Source organism: Drosophila busckii, chromosome 3R (genome assembly GCF_011750605.1).
Source record: "Drosophila busckii strain San Diego stock center, stock number 13000-0081.31 chromosome 3R, ASM1175060v1, whole genome shotgun sequence".
Classification (NCBI taxonomy): Eukaryota; Metazoa; Arthropoda; class Insecta; order Diptera; family Drosophilidae; genus Drosophila; species Drosophila busckii.
The window spans coordinates 8,288,828-8,304,924 of NC_046607.1; the positions used below are offsets into that span (position 1 = coordinate 8,288,828).

The 16,097-nt window shown below is 40.2% G+C and overlaps 1 protein-coding gene across 2 annotated transcripts in view; it reads left to right on the top strand.

The window, feature by feature from the left end:
• LOC108604085 (polyadenylate-binding protein RBP45C) overlaps positions 1–15,858 on the top strand; it is a 30,557-nt gene extending 14,699 nt beyond the window's left edge. The window contains exons 2-8 of one of the 2 annotated variants that reach the window (XM_017993362.1): positions 3,102–3,189; positions 7,612–7,687; positions 7,805–7,901; positions 11,838–12,027; positions 12,103–12,504; positions 12,787–12,940; positions 14,872–15,858. In XM_017993362.1, the coding sequence (XP_017848851.1) occupies positions 3,102–3,189; positions 7,612–7,687; positions 7,805–7,901; positions 11,838–12,027; positions 12,103–12,504; positions 12,787–12,940; positions 14,872–14,913 (1,049 nt within the window). In that variant the 3' untranslated portion in view covers positions 14,914–15,858. Of the gene's footprint in view, positions 1–3,101; positions 3,190–7,611; positions 7,688–7,804; positions 7,902–11,837; positions 12,028–12,102; positions 12,505–12,786; positions 12,941–13,347; positions 13,398–14,871 lie in introns of those variants that run through there. The other variant, XM_017993363.2, reaches the window with a different exon arrangement.
• The last annotated feature ends 239 nt before the right edge of the window (positions 15,859–16,097 follow it).

Consider the following 16,097-nt stretch of genomic DNA (forward strand, 5'->3'; position numbering starts at 1 on the left):
TTATACTTTATAATGCGCGCTGATTTCTCCAAGCCAAGCTAATTTAATTTAAAGATTTGCTGCTTATCTCAAATGCCAGCTGGAGTCAAATTGTGTGTCATATATCAAAGAATGGCCAGCGAGGGAGCCAGACCGAGTGAGATAGCCGCAGTGGCAAATTGCGGCCATAAGTGACTCTCGAAGGGGCATAAATGTGGGCTATAGTCGAAATTGATTGGTCGCTCTGCCTGCCTGGCATTGATCAAAGTCATAAGGCGCTGGGCGCACAAATCTTCATGTAAATATCCTTTTACAGTTGAGCTGTCCTTTTTTTTTGCTGCTTCCTTCGCGTCTGCTGCTAAGCAACTGGATTATGAACATTTCAATATAATTTGTGGGCTGGCATTCATATTTGGTTTTCTCTTTGTGGCAAGCGTTTTGCTTTTTCTGCTGACGTCTGGCCGAAAATTAACGCGCCTCAGGACTTTGATCCTTTTTGCCAATACATAACATAATGTGCGTGTGTGTGTGTGACACCCAACTACGTGTTGGTCTTACTTATTTGCTTGCGTATACATCACATTTTGGGTATTTTAGTTTTTTTTTCGTTTCGTTTAGTCTATTCCCTTTTTTGGGTTAAACTGTGGGTGGCGCTCCCTTGGGTCCTTTGGTCCATAGGCTTTTGCACGTTTTGCGGTCGTTGGCGTCAAATTGTTAGCTTATTTAGGCTTTTATTTGACAGCGGGCAGTCGCAGCAGTCGGTCAGCTGGTGGTTGCGCCAAAAACGCTTTTAGCTTTAATGCAGTGTCATTTACGCCAGCCGAGTTCATAATTGCCATTACACATACGCCATGTGGTGAATGACCGCATGCCATTTACTAAATAGTTTGCTGCTGCACTAATAATCAATATGCGAATTATTTATGTCAATGCAAAAAGCGAGCGAGTGCAAAAACATTTTTGTCGCTGCTTTAAAACAATGACAATCGATAAGGCCAAGACACAACAGCCAAGCCAACTTGTGTGCGTGTAATTAAGCGTTACAGCTTATGCAAGACAAACAGGAACAGGAACTGGGGTTTCGCACAAACGCATAAATAACAATGCTGAAATCAGAGGCATTTGTGGGCCAACGACTTTGAATACTCCAACTGAAGCTAAGCAAACAATGTAAGCGGATAGTAGAAAATTTACAGTAGCAGGCGTGCTGACACACTTACATATCATGTGTGTGTGTGTGTTTGTGTGTGTGGCGCGGATTTATGATTAATTTATGTGCACGTGTCTCGGCCTACATGACGCTTCAGTTCGCCACGCCAGAGCTGCTTAATTAACTCATTAGATGGACTGAGTTTTAATCAGGCCCCAACACTTCCCTCTCACCCACTTGAAGTTTAAACTTTAAAGTTGCCGGCGCTGACTGCAATTAGCCTGCCTGCCGTTTGGCTTCCACTTTTAAACGTAGCAATGCGAACTTTGCGTTCATGAATATTACATTGGATTGGGGGGTGGGGGGGCGCCAATAAGTCAGCAACGACGACGACGAGCATGGGCGACTGACAGCAATAAATTGTAAAGTTGCGTGATTCGATAATGACAACTACTTGAGTTGTCAGTCCGTCTGCTTGGCTTGGGGTGATAACTAAGACTGTTAACTGCCTGGCGCAGTACAATGGTTTCATTAATGAGCACAGCCCACTGGCTGTGCGGCGTATACGCAATTTTCAATTAAAATTAAATGTCTGCTTGCATGTGAGTGTTGCAAGCACAACAATTTGTTTGCTGCCTCGCAATCTCAGCCAATGTGTCTGTGCGCCTGTGTGTGTGTGCATTGCAATTCGTCCTTTTAATATTTATTTAACACAAAAGCTTTCCGCAATTCGTTTGCTCGCGTTCGCTTCGTTCTTTCTTTGCGCTTTGCGCTGGTCGTTCGCAGTCGCTGTCGTTAATTTTTCGCTTTGCTTTTCATTTTCGCAAAATTACCGGAAATGTTAATTTCTGCACGTGCAGCAGCAGCAGCGGCAGCGACGGGGGCAGCGACAGCGTCAGACGACGACGACGACGATGACGATGACGACAACGCTGACAAGGACATTCGAGGAGGCAGGACATGCAGCCAAGTAAGGCTGGCACAGTCAAAGCCGCGCCCATCAACGTTGCCATAACCATAGTCAGCGCCGTCGTCGTCGTCGTCGTCGTCCTCGTCGTCATGCCCCAGTTGAATAGTGCTAATTATTTAGGGTAAGACATTTGCCTCTGTGTGTGTGTCTATGCGCGTGTGTGTGTGTGTGGCCCTTAACCCATTGCCACCCCAAGCGCGTCTACGCTGCTGTCGTTCGCTTTGGCTTGACGCTGCCTTAGTGCTTGGAGCTGAGCTGACACAAAAGCGTACGAAGGACAACAGCAGAGCAGAGCAGAGCAGCGTCGCTGGCGTCGCTGGCGTCGACTGCGTTGCCAACGTTGTGACTTTTTCTGTGCCAAAGAGACAAAGCACACAAAAATAATAATAAATGATTGCGTTTTGAGTGTGCACGAGTATGTGTGTGTGTGTGTGTGTGTATGTGTGCCATTGTGCATCTTGCTCTTTACATTTGTTATATAGCTGCATTTGTATTTGAGCAGCTTGCATGACAGCGAATGCCTTTGAATTTGTGCACTCGCTGAAATTTTATATGCACAGCAGCAACATACATGTGTACATAGGCTATACATACATACATACGCACACATATGCACATAGATATGGCTGTCAAGTTGACTTGACAACGCGCAGTGTGCGAATGCTTCAAGTTTACTTGCAATTAGGTTAGTTTAATTAATGATGACAGTAATTAGGCTGCGTAGCTAGTTGCTGCTGCTTGCAGCCTAATTAATTAAGTATATTACTAATGCGTATACGCCGCGTAGACAGCTCAACTAATAGACATGCATTACAATTTTTTTTATCACAATTTCTTAGCACAACAACTGTGAGCAGTTCACACGCACATAATTAATGCATTATTTGTTTGCTTATCGCACTTAATGCATTGATTAAGTCTGTGGTCTGCTCATTTACAATTGAGACACAACACTTTGATATTCCAATCCGTCCTTATGCCAATACATTTCTCTACTTGCAGAACAATTTCACATTTTCGTCGGTGACCTAAGTTCAGAAATCGAAACTCAACAATTGCGTGAGGCATTCACACCATTTGGCGAAATCTCGTAAGTATTTGTGTTATGTAAATTCTTTGATTCTCTTTCGCTTTTAGTTTGGAAGTCATACAAAAAATGCATAACCTGTCGTAAAATTTATTTTCATGTAAATTTCACTTGAGCAAAAAAACCAGCAAGCTATAAATGCTTAAAAGCACTTCTAACTTAGTCTAATGAGTTGTGAAGAAGGCATCGCAGACCCCACAAAAAATATATATATGTAATAGGGCAACACTTGCTAGATGATGCAGGGTGACATCCCTACAACTATCGACTACTTGACAACCCCTAAGAATATCAATATTATCATATTAAAAGTGAAGCCGCGATGTTGTTTGTTTTAAAGTTGCTAAAATTTGTTAATTTAACGTAGTTATGATATTCATTTACTAAATACTCGCATTACATTTAACATTATCTTATGATTTAACTGAATAAATCTTACATGTATTTTTGATCAAACTGAACAGCTGAGTCGATCATATCAAAAATATTCATAGTTTAGTTTACCGCTTAACCAAATTAATCTAAATGGGTTTTGATTTTACAAATATTTATTATTTATTGAATTGAAATGTTGCTCTTTGATTTAAATTTAACTTCAATGTTCTTCTCTATGATTCTTATTTTAAACTTAACCCATCTCTTGTTCTGGGACGAGTTCTATTTCTTTCTGCGGCTGTGTCTCTTGTTCTACTCTTCACTTCCTGGACATATAGCCATATTTGTCTGCATGTGTGCCTATAAGCAAATATAATAGCTATAGACACCAAACTTTGTATATATGTGCATACTATACGCTTCGATGTCTGCCATATTTTCCTCACAAATCAAGAAAATTTAACTGGCTTCATATGCTAACCGACAAGCGTTTTGGTATAGGCAAAGTTGATTATCATGTTAAGGTATGCTGTTAATTAAGTCTTAATCGGCTAATAAAAATAGAAATTACAAAGACAGCAATATCTGATGAAAGGAGCTGCAACAAGTTTATTCCCAATCTAGTCCTTAAACTTTAAAAATTTCAAAAGTTTGTGATTGCATCAGTTCTGATTTTTACTTGCACTCATTACGGAAATTTTAACAGTATATTAATTTAATTAATATTTAGTATATTATTTTTTATATTAAATGTATAATTTGCTTATAAACCATGTCTTATTATATCGTTTGTGTCCAACTTTGCGCATTTTCTGGCACTGCAACTGCTTTAAATATTTAAGCTGCGCTTTTTTTCTCCGGCGTGAGCAGCTTACGGCTAAATGGGGCAGGCAAGAGAACAAGAAGAGCAATAACACAGCACTTGACTTAATTAACTGATGTTGAAGCGCAAAGTTTTAATATTGCCGTCGGCCACATTAACAAAAATCAGTCTTAAGTATTTGATTTTTGGGTGATGGGGTGAGTTGCAAAGCGTCAATCTGCTGCTCATTAACGTTCGGGGCGAATATTGCCCATTTTAGTCATTAAAATGATTATGGCTTTGATTTTCGGCTGAAAAGGCCAGCAAGTGATTTGCTAATGAGAGAGCCGCCATGTCCTTTGATAAGTTGCGTTGCCATGGCAAACTGACAGCCCAAGAGAAGCGAGAACCGAAAAGCGAGAGCCGAGAACCTTTTGCTGGCTCAATCGCTTCGCTTTGATGCCTTATTGAGCAATCGATTGACACCTTGCTCAGTTGTATCACTAACATCATTAACATTGATACGCAGCGCTTATCTCTCACTCTCACTCTCTGTTTCTGTCTCGCTCGCTCGCTGTCATCCTTGGCTGACAAAGGCAACTGCGTTTTGCATTATAAGTTTTGTCTCGAGTTTAAGTGGAGGCAACAGTTACGATTGTGGTCGCTCGTGCGACTCATTTTTGGGTAACAGGCACTTCCTACAGACTCGCGAGGCCAACGACTTCTTTTTGTCAAAAGTTTTATGCGTGCGTCGTTGTTTGCCCTTTTTATATTTACTTTTTATTTATTTTTTTTCTGCTTGTTGTGTTGTGTGCTGTCTGAGGTTTTAATGCTGCGCCAGTGAGCAGCAGCTCGACTGCCAGTGGGTCTTGGTACCGTTTGGAGAAATGCGCGGCGCGTGTGAATATTTAATAAGTCGTCTGCCAGCCTGTCAAGCTACGGTCTCGGTCTCCATGGCGCTTCACTGTCGACTGTCGACTGTCGACTGTGGGCTGGTGCCTACACCCCTTGCCTCCTTCGTTTGCTTATAATAATCATAAAAAAGTTGCCGGCCAACGTTCGCCACACTGTATTAAGTAAACTGCCAGGCAGGCTGGGGGTAATTGCCAAAGTTTTCTGGCAGCTTAGCTTAGTTGTCCTTGTTGTGTGTTGGTTATGGCATCGGCATCGGCATCCCCTTGGCCATAGCCATCGCCAACGCCAAGACGCTGGCTAGGCCGCTTGCGCATCGCGCTGTGGGAAATCAATTTGAGAGGCCAGACAAACAATCGAGTAAATTGCTCTAAAAATGCCAAAATGAGCCCATTTTGCTCAAGAGCTACAATTGTCCAGTAAAACGGCAAGTGGATGTGGCATAAACAGATTTTTTTATGCTCTCAATTTGCAGCATCCAACACGTATACGCAATTTATTAAAAACCAAAAAAAAAAACTTTGCGCATGAGTTTGCTTTAATGATTTGCATAAAATAATAGCTAAGCTCAATTGCTGAAGGCTCAGTTAATATAAATGTAGCCTCGAGTATCAAGTATTAGCTCCAAGACAACGCTCAAATTGTTTATAATGTTTATTACTCTCAGCTTTGGGCTATACAAATATTATTTTTTATATTGATGTGCGTATTATAAGCTTGTATTAAATTAAATTTAAGTGTTCTCTATTATTCTTTAGTTTTATTTTGGCATGCAATGCATTTGACGAGTTCGATCTTCACTCTATCTCTGTTAGCTCAACACCTCTTCTTATTGTATGTTAAGCCTAACAGGCTTTACTATTTATTCTTATTATTAATAATTGGAAGCATTTCTTAATTTAAGTCATGTATTAATAACTTACATAAACTCGTAGTGTATTGACTTCAATACATGAATCAAATTATGAAAATCTTCCAGTTTTAAATTAAAATAAAATAAACGTACACTACGAGTTTCTGGCATCGACTATTAATTCAGTGTCATATTCGATAATTCTTGGGCATCGACCAAAAAGTAGAGCTTTCAAGGCAAATTAATTGACCATTGTCAATAGCATCGATCACTTCAAGCATTACGAACTAGCTCTTGATCTTATGCCTCAATTCAGAAACCCACATATATAAATATAAATACTCTTCTTGTGGTGGGTGCCGCTTCCAAGGTAGAACCGGTGGCGAAGGCCTGCGGCTATCTTTGTGCCAATAGATGAGTCTCGATGGAGCTCTTAAGCTGTTCCTGAATCCCGCACGTGTGATCTCCACCACGTGAACGATAGTCGTATTGTTAGTGTTGTTTGTCCTATTAAATGTATCACGAGCGACTACACTTCTTCAACTGAACTAAACTAACTTAGACGAACTTACATTAGCCTCAGTCCACGCTCAAGCTTTTCCTATTTTTTATTCTCACTTCTCCAATTCTTTCTACCACCTGCGAGACACCAAACTTTAGAGTCGTAGTGTTGATGCTCTATCATAAGTAGCACCTACGAACTCTAAACGAACTGGCATTGCTGGAGATAGATAATGCAATAGTCGGTTAACTATTGTTAACTTAAATATAAAATGCATATGTCGGATACGGGACTGTCTCTGCTCTTAATTCTTAACTTCACTTCATCTGGAATAGCACCAGTCATCTCTTTATAATTCTTTGCACTTCTTTTCTTTGGCTTTCTGTTTATTTTGTTCTGCACTTTGATACAACAATAGCAAATCTCCATATTTGTTGCATCTATGAACGAGACCTTTTGCCTTTTGATTGTCCAACTCAATACTTTAGTTTCAAACTTCACGTTGTCCGTCAGTAGTTGTCAGTTAACTGTCAATATTAATCATTATATGATACTTTGGTCTTTCTGAGCACTAGTAACTCTACAGAGACACGCTCTTAACAAGCTCACACGAATTGAATCCCATATAACCAGGGCTAACAGTCTAGATATGCGCGCATTTTAAATGCTATACGCTTTTAACATTTAGCTTGACATTTACTATTAACTCTTTAAGCGAATACAGCACTACCAATTTCAATATCCTTTTTACTAGTTTCATTTTGTTTAGTAGCTCAATTTTATTGATTAGATCTTTACTCAGCTATTGCTATAATTAAATCTGTTTTACAAACTTTATGCTGCAGAGTAGTAATCAAAACATTTTTAAATTCCAATCACCTATTTCATTTAGTTAATTATATAGATTAAGCGTTAACATATTTTGCATACAGTAAATGCTATATTTACATCAATTTCTCTCTCCCTTTCCCTCTGTTGCAGCGATTGCCGCGTCGTGCGTGATCCACAGACCCTAAAGTCAAAGGGCTATGGCTTTGTGTCGTTTGTAAAGAAATCGGTAAGTGCAGCGCGTAATCGAATTGAAATTGAAATGCATTCTTATGCTCATGTTGCTTAACACAATGATTTCTTCTTTTTCCCCCTCCCCTTCAATGCTATCGCTGGATAACCACAGGAAGCTGAGAGCGCCATTACGGCCATGAATGGCCAATGGCTTGGCTCGCGCTCAATTCGCACGAATTGGGCCACACGGAAACCGCCGGCGAGTAAAGGTAAGGAAATCATGACTGTCAGCCTGCCCTGGCCCGTAGCTTCCGGCCATGCGTATGCCTTGCACACATATCCACCTCTCTCTCTCTCTCTCGCGTTATACAAAGTCGAAGGCAGGTCAGCCAGCCAGCTTAGCTGCTGCTGTTGTTGTTGTTGGCAACAGTAGTCGAGGCGACGCGACGCTCTTATTACAGGAAATTATGGCAATAAATGCCAAAGGTAGCGCGGCCCAGGCCCAGAGTTGCCCCAGCTACAGATATTTAATAAAAATAAAAAGTAAATGTCGCTGGCGCTTTTGCGTCGCATACATTTTCAGCAAGATTATGTCTTAATATTTTTCGCTGCCTCGCCGGGTAATACAATGGGAGCAACCGCAACCCGCACGCGCCTAATTTCCGTAATGGTCCGAGGCCAAAAATTCACTTTAAACTTTTTCAATTAGCCCGGGCGCGCGACCCTAAAAATAAAACGCACTGCGACACACACACAACAAAAAAGGCGCAGCAAATCAATTTTCATTTACCAACAGCCAGCCCAGTCCGCTGTTTAACAGTTAACGGGATATGCCCGCAGTTAGCATAGTTAACCACAAAACTAACTGTAACTAGCGTAATCATTATTAACAAAGAGCAGCGGAGCGGGTAGCATGAGGTCGGCGCCGAGGGCGAAACGTTTGTCTTTCATAAATCAAAAGTTAACGCATATTTGCATGTTTTAACATAATTTTTATTTGTTAGACACACACACACTCACACACACAGAGGCATAGACAAAGCACTAGCTACTAAAGGGAGAGTGTAAATCAGATAAATAAATTTTGCCAACACGAAACTATTATCATAAAAGGGCACACACACACACACACATACATATATAGAAAGAGAGCCTGCAGGGTAGAAAATTTCATGGTTATAGAGCAAACATTTGGCATTCTTTTGGGACTCACACACACACAGACACACACATAAGCACAAAGAGCGGCCATATAAACTAAAGTCAAGGTGGAATTTATCGTGACATGTTGAAGGGTTCCAAGCGCCGAACTACAAGCCTGAATTTTTCGTTTGGTTTCTATTTTTTTTCTCTTCTGCTTTTTGCATTTATATTGTTGTCATAAAAAACGCCTATGAAAGCTTAAGCGGATTTTTATTGGTCTCATTGTTTATTTGCCTTTGTCACGGCTTTGTCTGCTCTGTTTGGGGCTCTCTGACTGTTGTACAAGTTATTATTAGCAATTTGCCAGCAAAATAATTTCGGATTCTTCTTTTTAGCTTCAGAATTTATTGTATATGTTTTTTTTTTTTTGATGGTTGCCATGTCACTTAAGCTGACTCAGCTGCAAAATCGAAGCAGCCAAAGATCTTTACGCAATTACCAAATGTCTAAAGGGTTTCCACATATGTGTATGTGAGTGTGTGTGTGTGTGAAGTGCTTTGTGTAGAGTTTACGGCCTGTCTAGCTGGTTGGCAGTCAGCTTTACGATTTGTAGCACTCAACTCATTTCGCATTTCGCAACTCGCAGCTCGCAGCTTTCGCAGTTTGCAGTTCGCATTTGGCATTACTTGATGTTTTACGCAGCCACTTTGGGCAGCCCTGGCATTTTTATGTTTTAAGCAGGCGGCTGCACATTTTATGGCCAGAGCAATCAGTCCGTAGTACTAGCAGCATTTAGTAAGCCACTCGCACTCGCGTGTGTGTGTGTCGCCTGCGTTTGTTGCTAAGATTTACGAGCCGACGCAATTGCGCATTTTACAGTTGTGACAATTTTTGGCGTCGCTTTACAATTTACTTTCTTCTCTCTCTTACACACATTTCTACGCTTTTTTATGTGATTTGTGCGTTTATAAGAAATGGCGCGTGGCACAAACTTTTGTTCGCGAGGCTTTTGTTGCAGGCTCAACTCGCCGCTCGCAGTTCGCAGCTCGCATTCAATGCATGCCCATAAATAAAGGCCAAATTACTTACAAGCTCATTATGGTAATAACTTAATTAACCTGAAACAATATGCCGCCCTCCCCTCCCAGCTCCCAATGGCGCTCACATTGTTGCTTGACAAATTTCTGTGCCGAAACTATTTGACTTTTGACTGTGCAGTGAGCGCAAACTTGAGGCAAATTTATTTACCTGTGCGGTGCGGTGTGGTGTGGGGGGCTGACTTCAACTTTGCCAGCAATAAATCAAAATTTTATGCAGAGCTGCGCACAATTAAGTAAAAGTTGGAATGCCTCAAAGTACAATTTATATAGCTGCTTGGCAACTCGAAGCTTTGCATCTTTAATCAAAATTTATGCTGCGCACATTAAAGTGTGTGCAGTCGATGAAGCGTGTTACATGGCCACGCCCCATGGCGTACGCCCATATGTGAAAGCATGCATATTAATTACGTCAATAAGTGCTACATTATTTATATTAATGATTAGCTGCGTGGGCTTACACACGCCTGCAATTGCTCATTAAATTTGCAGAGCAAAAACTCTGTTTAATTCGTGATAGGCTGGGCCTATTAATTATTTAGCTCAGGTTTGGTTTAGCTACTAAAAATGCATTAGTAGTAACGTGATAATCGTGCAGCAAGCCTCGCACTCCCACTCACGGCACTAGCTAGAGTTAACTACGTGGCTAAGCACTTTAATTTGTTGCACACATGAAATGCAACGAAGTGAGGCAAGCGAGCTCGCTCGCTCGCTCACACAGTTGGCAGTTGCAATTCACCTCAAGGCTAAGCACGTACAAAACACAGCACACAGCCACACATACATATCAAAATTTAATTATACGTATTTAAAAGCGTAGTAAGAGAAGAAATGCATAAAAATAATATATAAAAGAGAGAAGGAGCAGCACAAAGTGCAAATTAGTGAAACATTGCACTCAAAGCTCAAAAGTATGCAATGCCGTTTGTCTCTTTCTTTCTTTCACTCACTCAGTCTGCGTGGCCAACATGGCGTATACGTTTGTGTGTGTGTGTGTGTGTGGCAAAAGCATTCAAAAATATTTCGCAAGCTTGTTAGCTCATGCCTTTGATGCTTGTTGTTGCTGCTGCTTGTTCGTATATTGTCCTGTTGCATGCGATTGAGCCATATTTCTAGGGAAAAATATATAAAGGAAGCCAGTGCCTTGTAGTTGAATATTCAACTGCAGGGGTTGACTGATCAGACTCTATACACAAAGCACTGCATCTTTAATTGCAATATAGACAGACACAGATTGGGGCACACACACACAAGCGCACAGGCGGCAACAACTAAACAGAGACATAAACACGCAAAGCTGACATTATTTTTAAAAAGTGCAAATTTTGTTTTAACCTCAGAGGAAGTAATTAGTGTAACTTTTGCATACAGAAATACGTGTGCACAAATGCAATGTGCGCAGTGCTCGTTAAAAGTGCCACCACCATCAATATCAACAACAACAATCAGCAACAGCAGCAACAGCAACACAACCACAAACTGGCCAACAATGTGGCTTGCCCTGCTAGCAACAACAAGCTTGCAATGTATTTACATTCAAATTGCACACGAAATATATAAAAATATACACACACATATATATGTGTATGTGTATGTGTAATAAAAAATGCAATAACAGGGAGCAACAATTTTTAAAAATGCAACACAACACACCAACACATGAGCGTAGCGCATTTTGACTAAGTGTATGCGGTTATTTTAATTACCAAAACGTAGGCAACACTACCCTTGATATTGTTGCTGCTCTGGCTGTTGCTGCGGCGGGTAAAACCCTTAATTAATTTGCATATTAATCATGCAGTCGACACAGAAAAAATATTGTTACACACACACACACACACGTGTGCGAGAGAGAGAGCGAGTTGAGCATAAAAAGCGGCCGTCATTAATTGCGGCCGCATTTATATGAACACGCACTCAAAATGGCCGCTTGCATTTATATTTCGTTTTCGTTTCGCTTCGCAGAGAACATTAAGCCATTGACTTTCGATGAGGTTTACAACCAGAGCAGTCCCTCCAATTGCACCGTCTATGTGGGCGGCGTCAACAGCGCGCTCACCGCTTTGAGCGAGGAGGTGTTGCAAAAGCATTTTGCTCACTACGGTGCCATACAAGAGATACGCGTCTTCAAGGACAAAGGATATGCTTTTGTGCGGTAAGTCTAAAGCGAAAGCGAAACAAAGGCGTCAAGTTTTTATATTAAACGTCGCTTGCCACTTGCCACTTGCAGCTTCTCCACCAAGGAGGCCGCCACGCATGCCATTGTGGGCGTGCATAATACCGAAATCAATGCACAGCCTGTGAAGTGCTCCTGGGGCAAGGAGAGCGGCGACCCGAACAATTCACAGACCATGGCCAGTCAGGCTCTGAACAGCGCTGCCGCTGCCGCCGCCGGCTTCCCATACGGCATTAGCGCTGCCACAGCCGCCGCTGCCGCCTATGGCCAGCAACTGGCCGCCACTGGCTGCTGGTACTCGCCCACGCCCACATATCCGGCCTCGACCGCCACCGCAGCCGCCGTCACTCCCGCCGCCGCGGCGGCCAGCGCTGCCGCTGTACAGAACCAGTTCCTGCAGGGCATACAAGGCTATCATTTTGGCCAGTACGGAGGCTACCAGCAGGGCTATATGGGGTAAGTAAGCGAGCTGGCGCTCGCGATTAATGCATAATTATTTCATTAGCTGATGTGCCAGCCGCACACAGTCCAATGATTGAACTGCCATTGGGGGCTCCAAATGCGAGCAGCGACAACATGACGAATGCGCTGCTTTCATGTATTAAGCTAATTGCTAAAACACACACACACACACACACACGCACAAACACATGTGTGTCCCCAAGGCAAATCCATATGAGCTTGTGTATTGTTAACCGTTCGCTTTGCCGTCTGGCGCTTTGTTCACCTTTTTTGCAGCATGGGCGTGCAGATACCCGCCACATGGCAAGGCGTCACCCAGGCACAAATCTCGCCGGCTCAGCAGCTGGCAACGGGCGTGGCTGGCACGGCCATACCACAGGCCGCCGGCGTCGTTGCCTATCCGATACAGCAGTTCCAAGTGAGCCCACAGGTATGTGTTAACCAACACTGTTGCTTAATGCGCACACACACATAAGCATACATACATGCATATATATATATATATATTTATATGTATATGAATATGAATACATTAATACTAGTAGCATGCACTTATTTACTTTAAACTATTCTTAAACATTTATTTCATTTAATTTGTTAGTCATAGCTGAGCTGCCATTATAGAACTCAACAGAGTTTATGAAGCGTTTGCTTAGTTATATATTAACTTCTGCATGTACATATAGTTCATAGTCTGCAGGCTTAACTACACTACTTAATGCTTAATCAAAATATCTAAAACATAAACTTAGTGCACAAAGTTTTTTACTCAGACATCGTTTTATTCAGTCTACTATTTTTTTCCAATTCTTACTAACACGCATATTATTTTTTAAGGTTTATCCTTTACTTTTGCAGGCACAGTAAACAAAAAAAAAAAAAATGCCACATAAAAAAGAAAGAAACCCATCCAAAATTTTAAGTACAGCAACGCAAAAGCCAAAAAAACAAACACCCCAATGTCAGCTGTAAATAAATGCGAGACGCCGTGAACAAAAAATTTACACTTGACCGACAGCTGAGCGTTTGACGAATGTCACACACACACAAAAACAAACACACATACGCACATTTGTTTATGCTTAGACATTTAGTTCACACACAGCTGTAAGCGGTCGTTAAAAATATAACAGAAAACATATATAAATTAAATTGAAATTTACTGTAATTTTGTGCGCAGGCTTAGGACACAAAAGTCACATATACAAAAAATATATAAATTAATGCTTAATATCAATGTGTTAAGCCTGCAAGCCAGATGAAAACCTTATAATTAAATAAAGATTGCAGCAAAAGATTAACATTTGCGTAAATAAAAAATGAAATAAAAATAAAAAGCAAAAGCAATTGTATTAAGGGTGACTATAAATTAAGTTTGCGGTGCGCTGTTTGTGCAGGCATAAAATAAATTAAAATAAATGTAATTAAAAATGCGTTAAAAATAATTACGCACACAAAAACAAACAGACATTAAACACACACACACACATTGAAAATTAATTTGCAAATCTGCGCCAGGGTTTGAGTCTCAGCTTGAGCAGCAAAGAACAATTTTTCATTGCCTACATTTGTGCGCGCCGCTTTCGATAGTCGCTTAGCCGTACTAAAATATATTTTATACACATAGCACTAGTGCCTATATAACTATCGTAGATCTAATTGAGAATGCCATACACACACACACACAATCAGACACACATACATCTATATATAGCGAACTGCCAAAAAACCAAGCCTATTGAATCGGTGAAAAATCAACAATTTCCTGCTTTCATTTTCCTATAGAATGCAACTAAAAAATACAAAAGAAACGCTCACAACTAAACGAAGTACTTTATTTTGTGATTGCTCAGTACTACAAAGACATGTTCCTACTACACATACACACACACACAGGCAGCCATATCACACACACACACACATAACCAGCACTCGCAGTAAATAGTAACTGAAAGAATTAATCTTAACTCGTCTTATGTATCCAGCCACTCAAGCAATACTCTAACTCAATATATAATATACTATGTACAATGGCAACCAGCTTCCAAAAAAATGCAAACTGTCTTCTCACAGGCTTTGTAAGCAAATATAGCAAGCAGCAAGATCGTTTTATCGTTTAATCTTGGTTTTGCCTTAATTTTTGGTTTTGAATTCATTTCACAGACATCATGTACAAAAGCTACATTTTATCACACACACCCATACACATTCTATATATATGTATGTATGTATGTCTATATGTGCTACACATACATATACTATATACATTTGCTTCCACTCATCAATTTGCAAGTATGTGTGCTTCTTACCCCAGCTACTCTACTATTAAACGTATATATATCATAAATGTTTTTATTTCAGTTGCCAGAAGAGGAATGGTTAGCTGCAAATTTATTGTGTTAGGTCTAGAGCAAGAGTTACAAACGCCTAAGAACAAGAACACCTCATTAGGCAACACTTGACAGCTTACAGTTTACCGTTTACAATTTACAGTTTACAGTTTGTGTGTGCTCTCGCGCTCTCTCTCTCTCTCACTCTGTTTCAGTCTACCTCTTAGTCAATTTGCATAGTTCGAGAGTAAAAAAAGTAAAAAAAATGTATTTTATTTATCTGATGGCGGTTTTCAGCTGAAACAAATTACAAACAGAATAAAAAAAGAAAAGCAAATGGCATTTTGTAGAACATGCACATGCGGGTTAGACATTAGCTAGAGCGCCCTCATACAAACAAAAACACCCACACACACACACACACGTACATAAGTATATATTTGAAAACAATCAAATTATGCCATCGAATGATATTAATTGATATTAGCTATAATAATACGAATATACATAAATGCATACTATATGTAGTATAAAACGATAACTATTAAGCGCAAGCCGCATTGGTGAATAATAAAACAGCAATCACACACCCACACACACACACACATACATAGAATGCAAATTCAGCAGGTTCTGTTTAATGTTATGCAACAGCAACAACAACAACAACAACAATACTAAACAACAGCAATTAGCGAGAAATTCAACAGAATGATAACCGTTATACATTTATACGTATGTATAGCACATTGAATTCAATTATTTTTTAAATGAACCATAAATATGTAGCCAGACAACAACATAACATATTCACGCATGTAGAATTTTCTGTGCTGCCCTAAAGAATTTTAATTGGGCTCGGCTCGCCGGCTACAAAACAAATCTGCTGGTAAGTGCGAACCTCGCTCTCGATGATGATATACAATGATTAGTTTTAGGACTCACTCGAATACTCGATAGAGAATTAGCAGCATAAACCATTTACGTAGTAAGAACACACATACATACATTAACATGAGTGTATAGCATATATAGTAAGTAAACAGTAAATAATATTTATGGTGTGCTACTGTCTGTATGTCTACAAATGATAAATAAGTGTTTAAACATGAAAAATCCAATTAAAATGATAACAAAACATATGACAAACAAATATATATATATATATAAATATACATATATGTATGTAAGCTGCAACAATTGAAATTGGGTTAGGCCTAACCCGCAAGCTTATTTTTGATTTGTATTTTTTGCTTG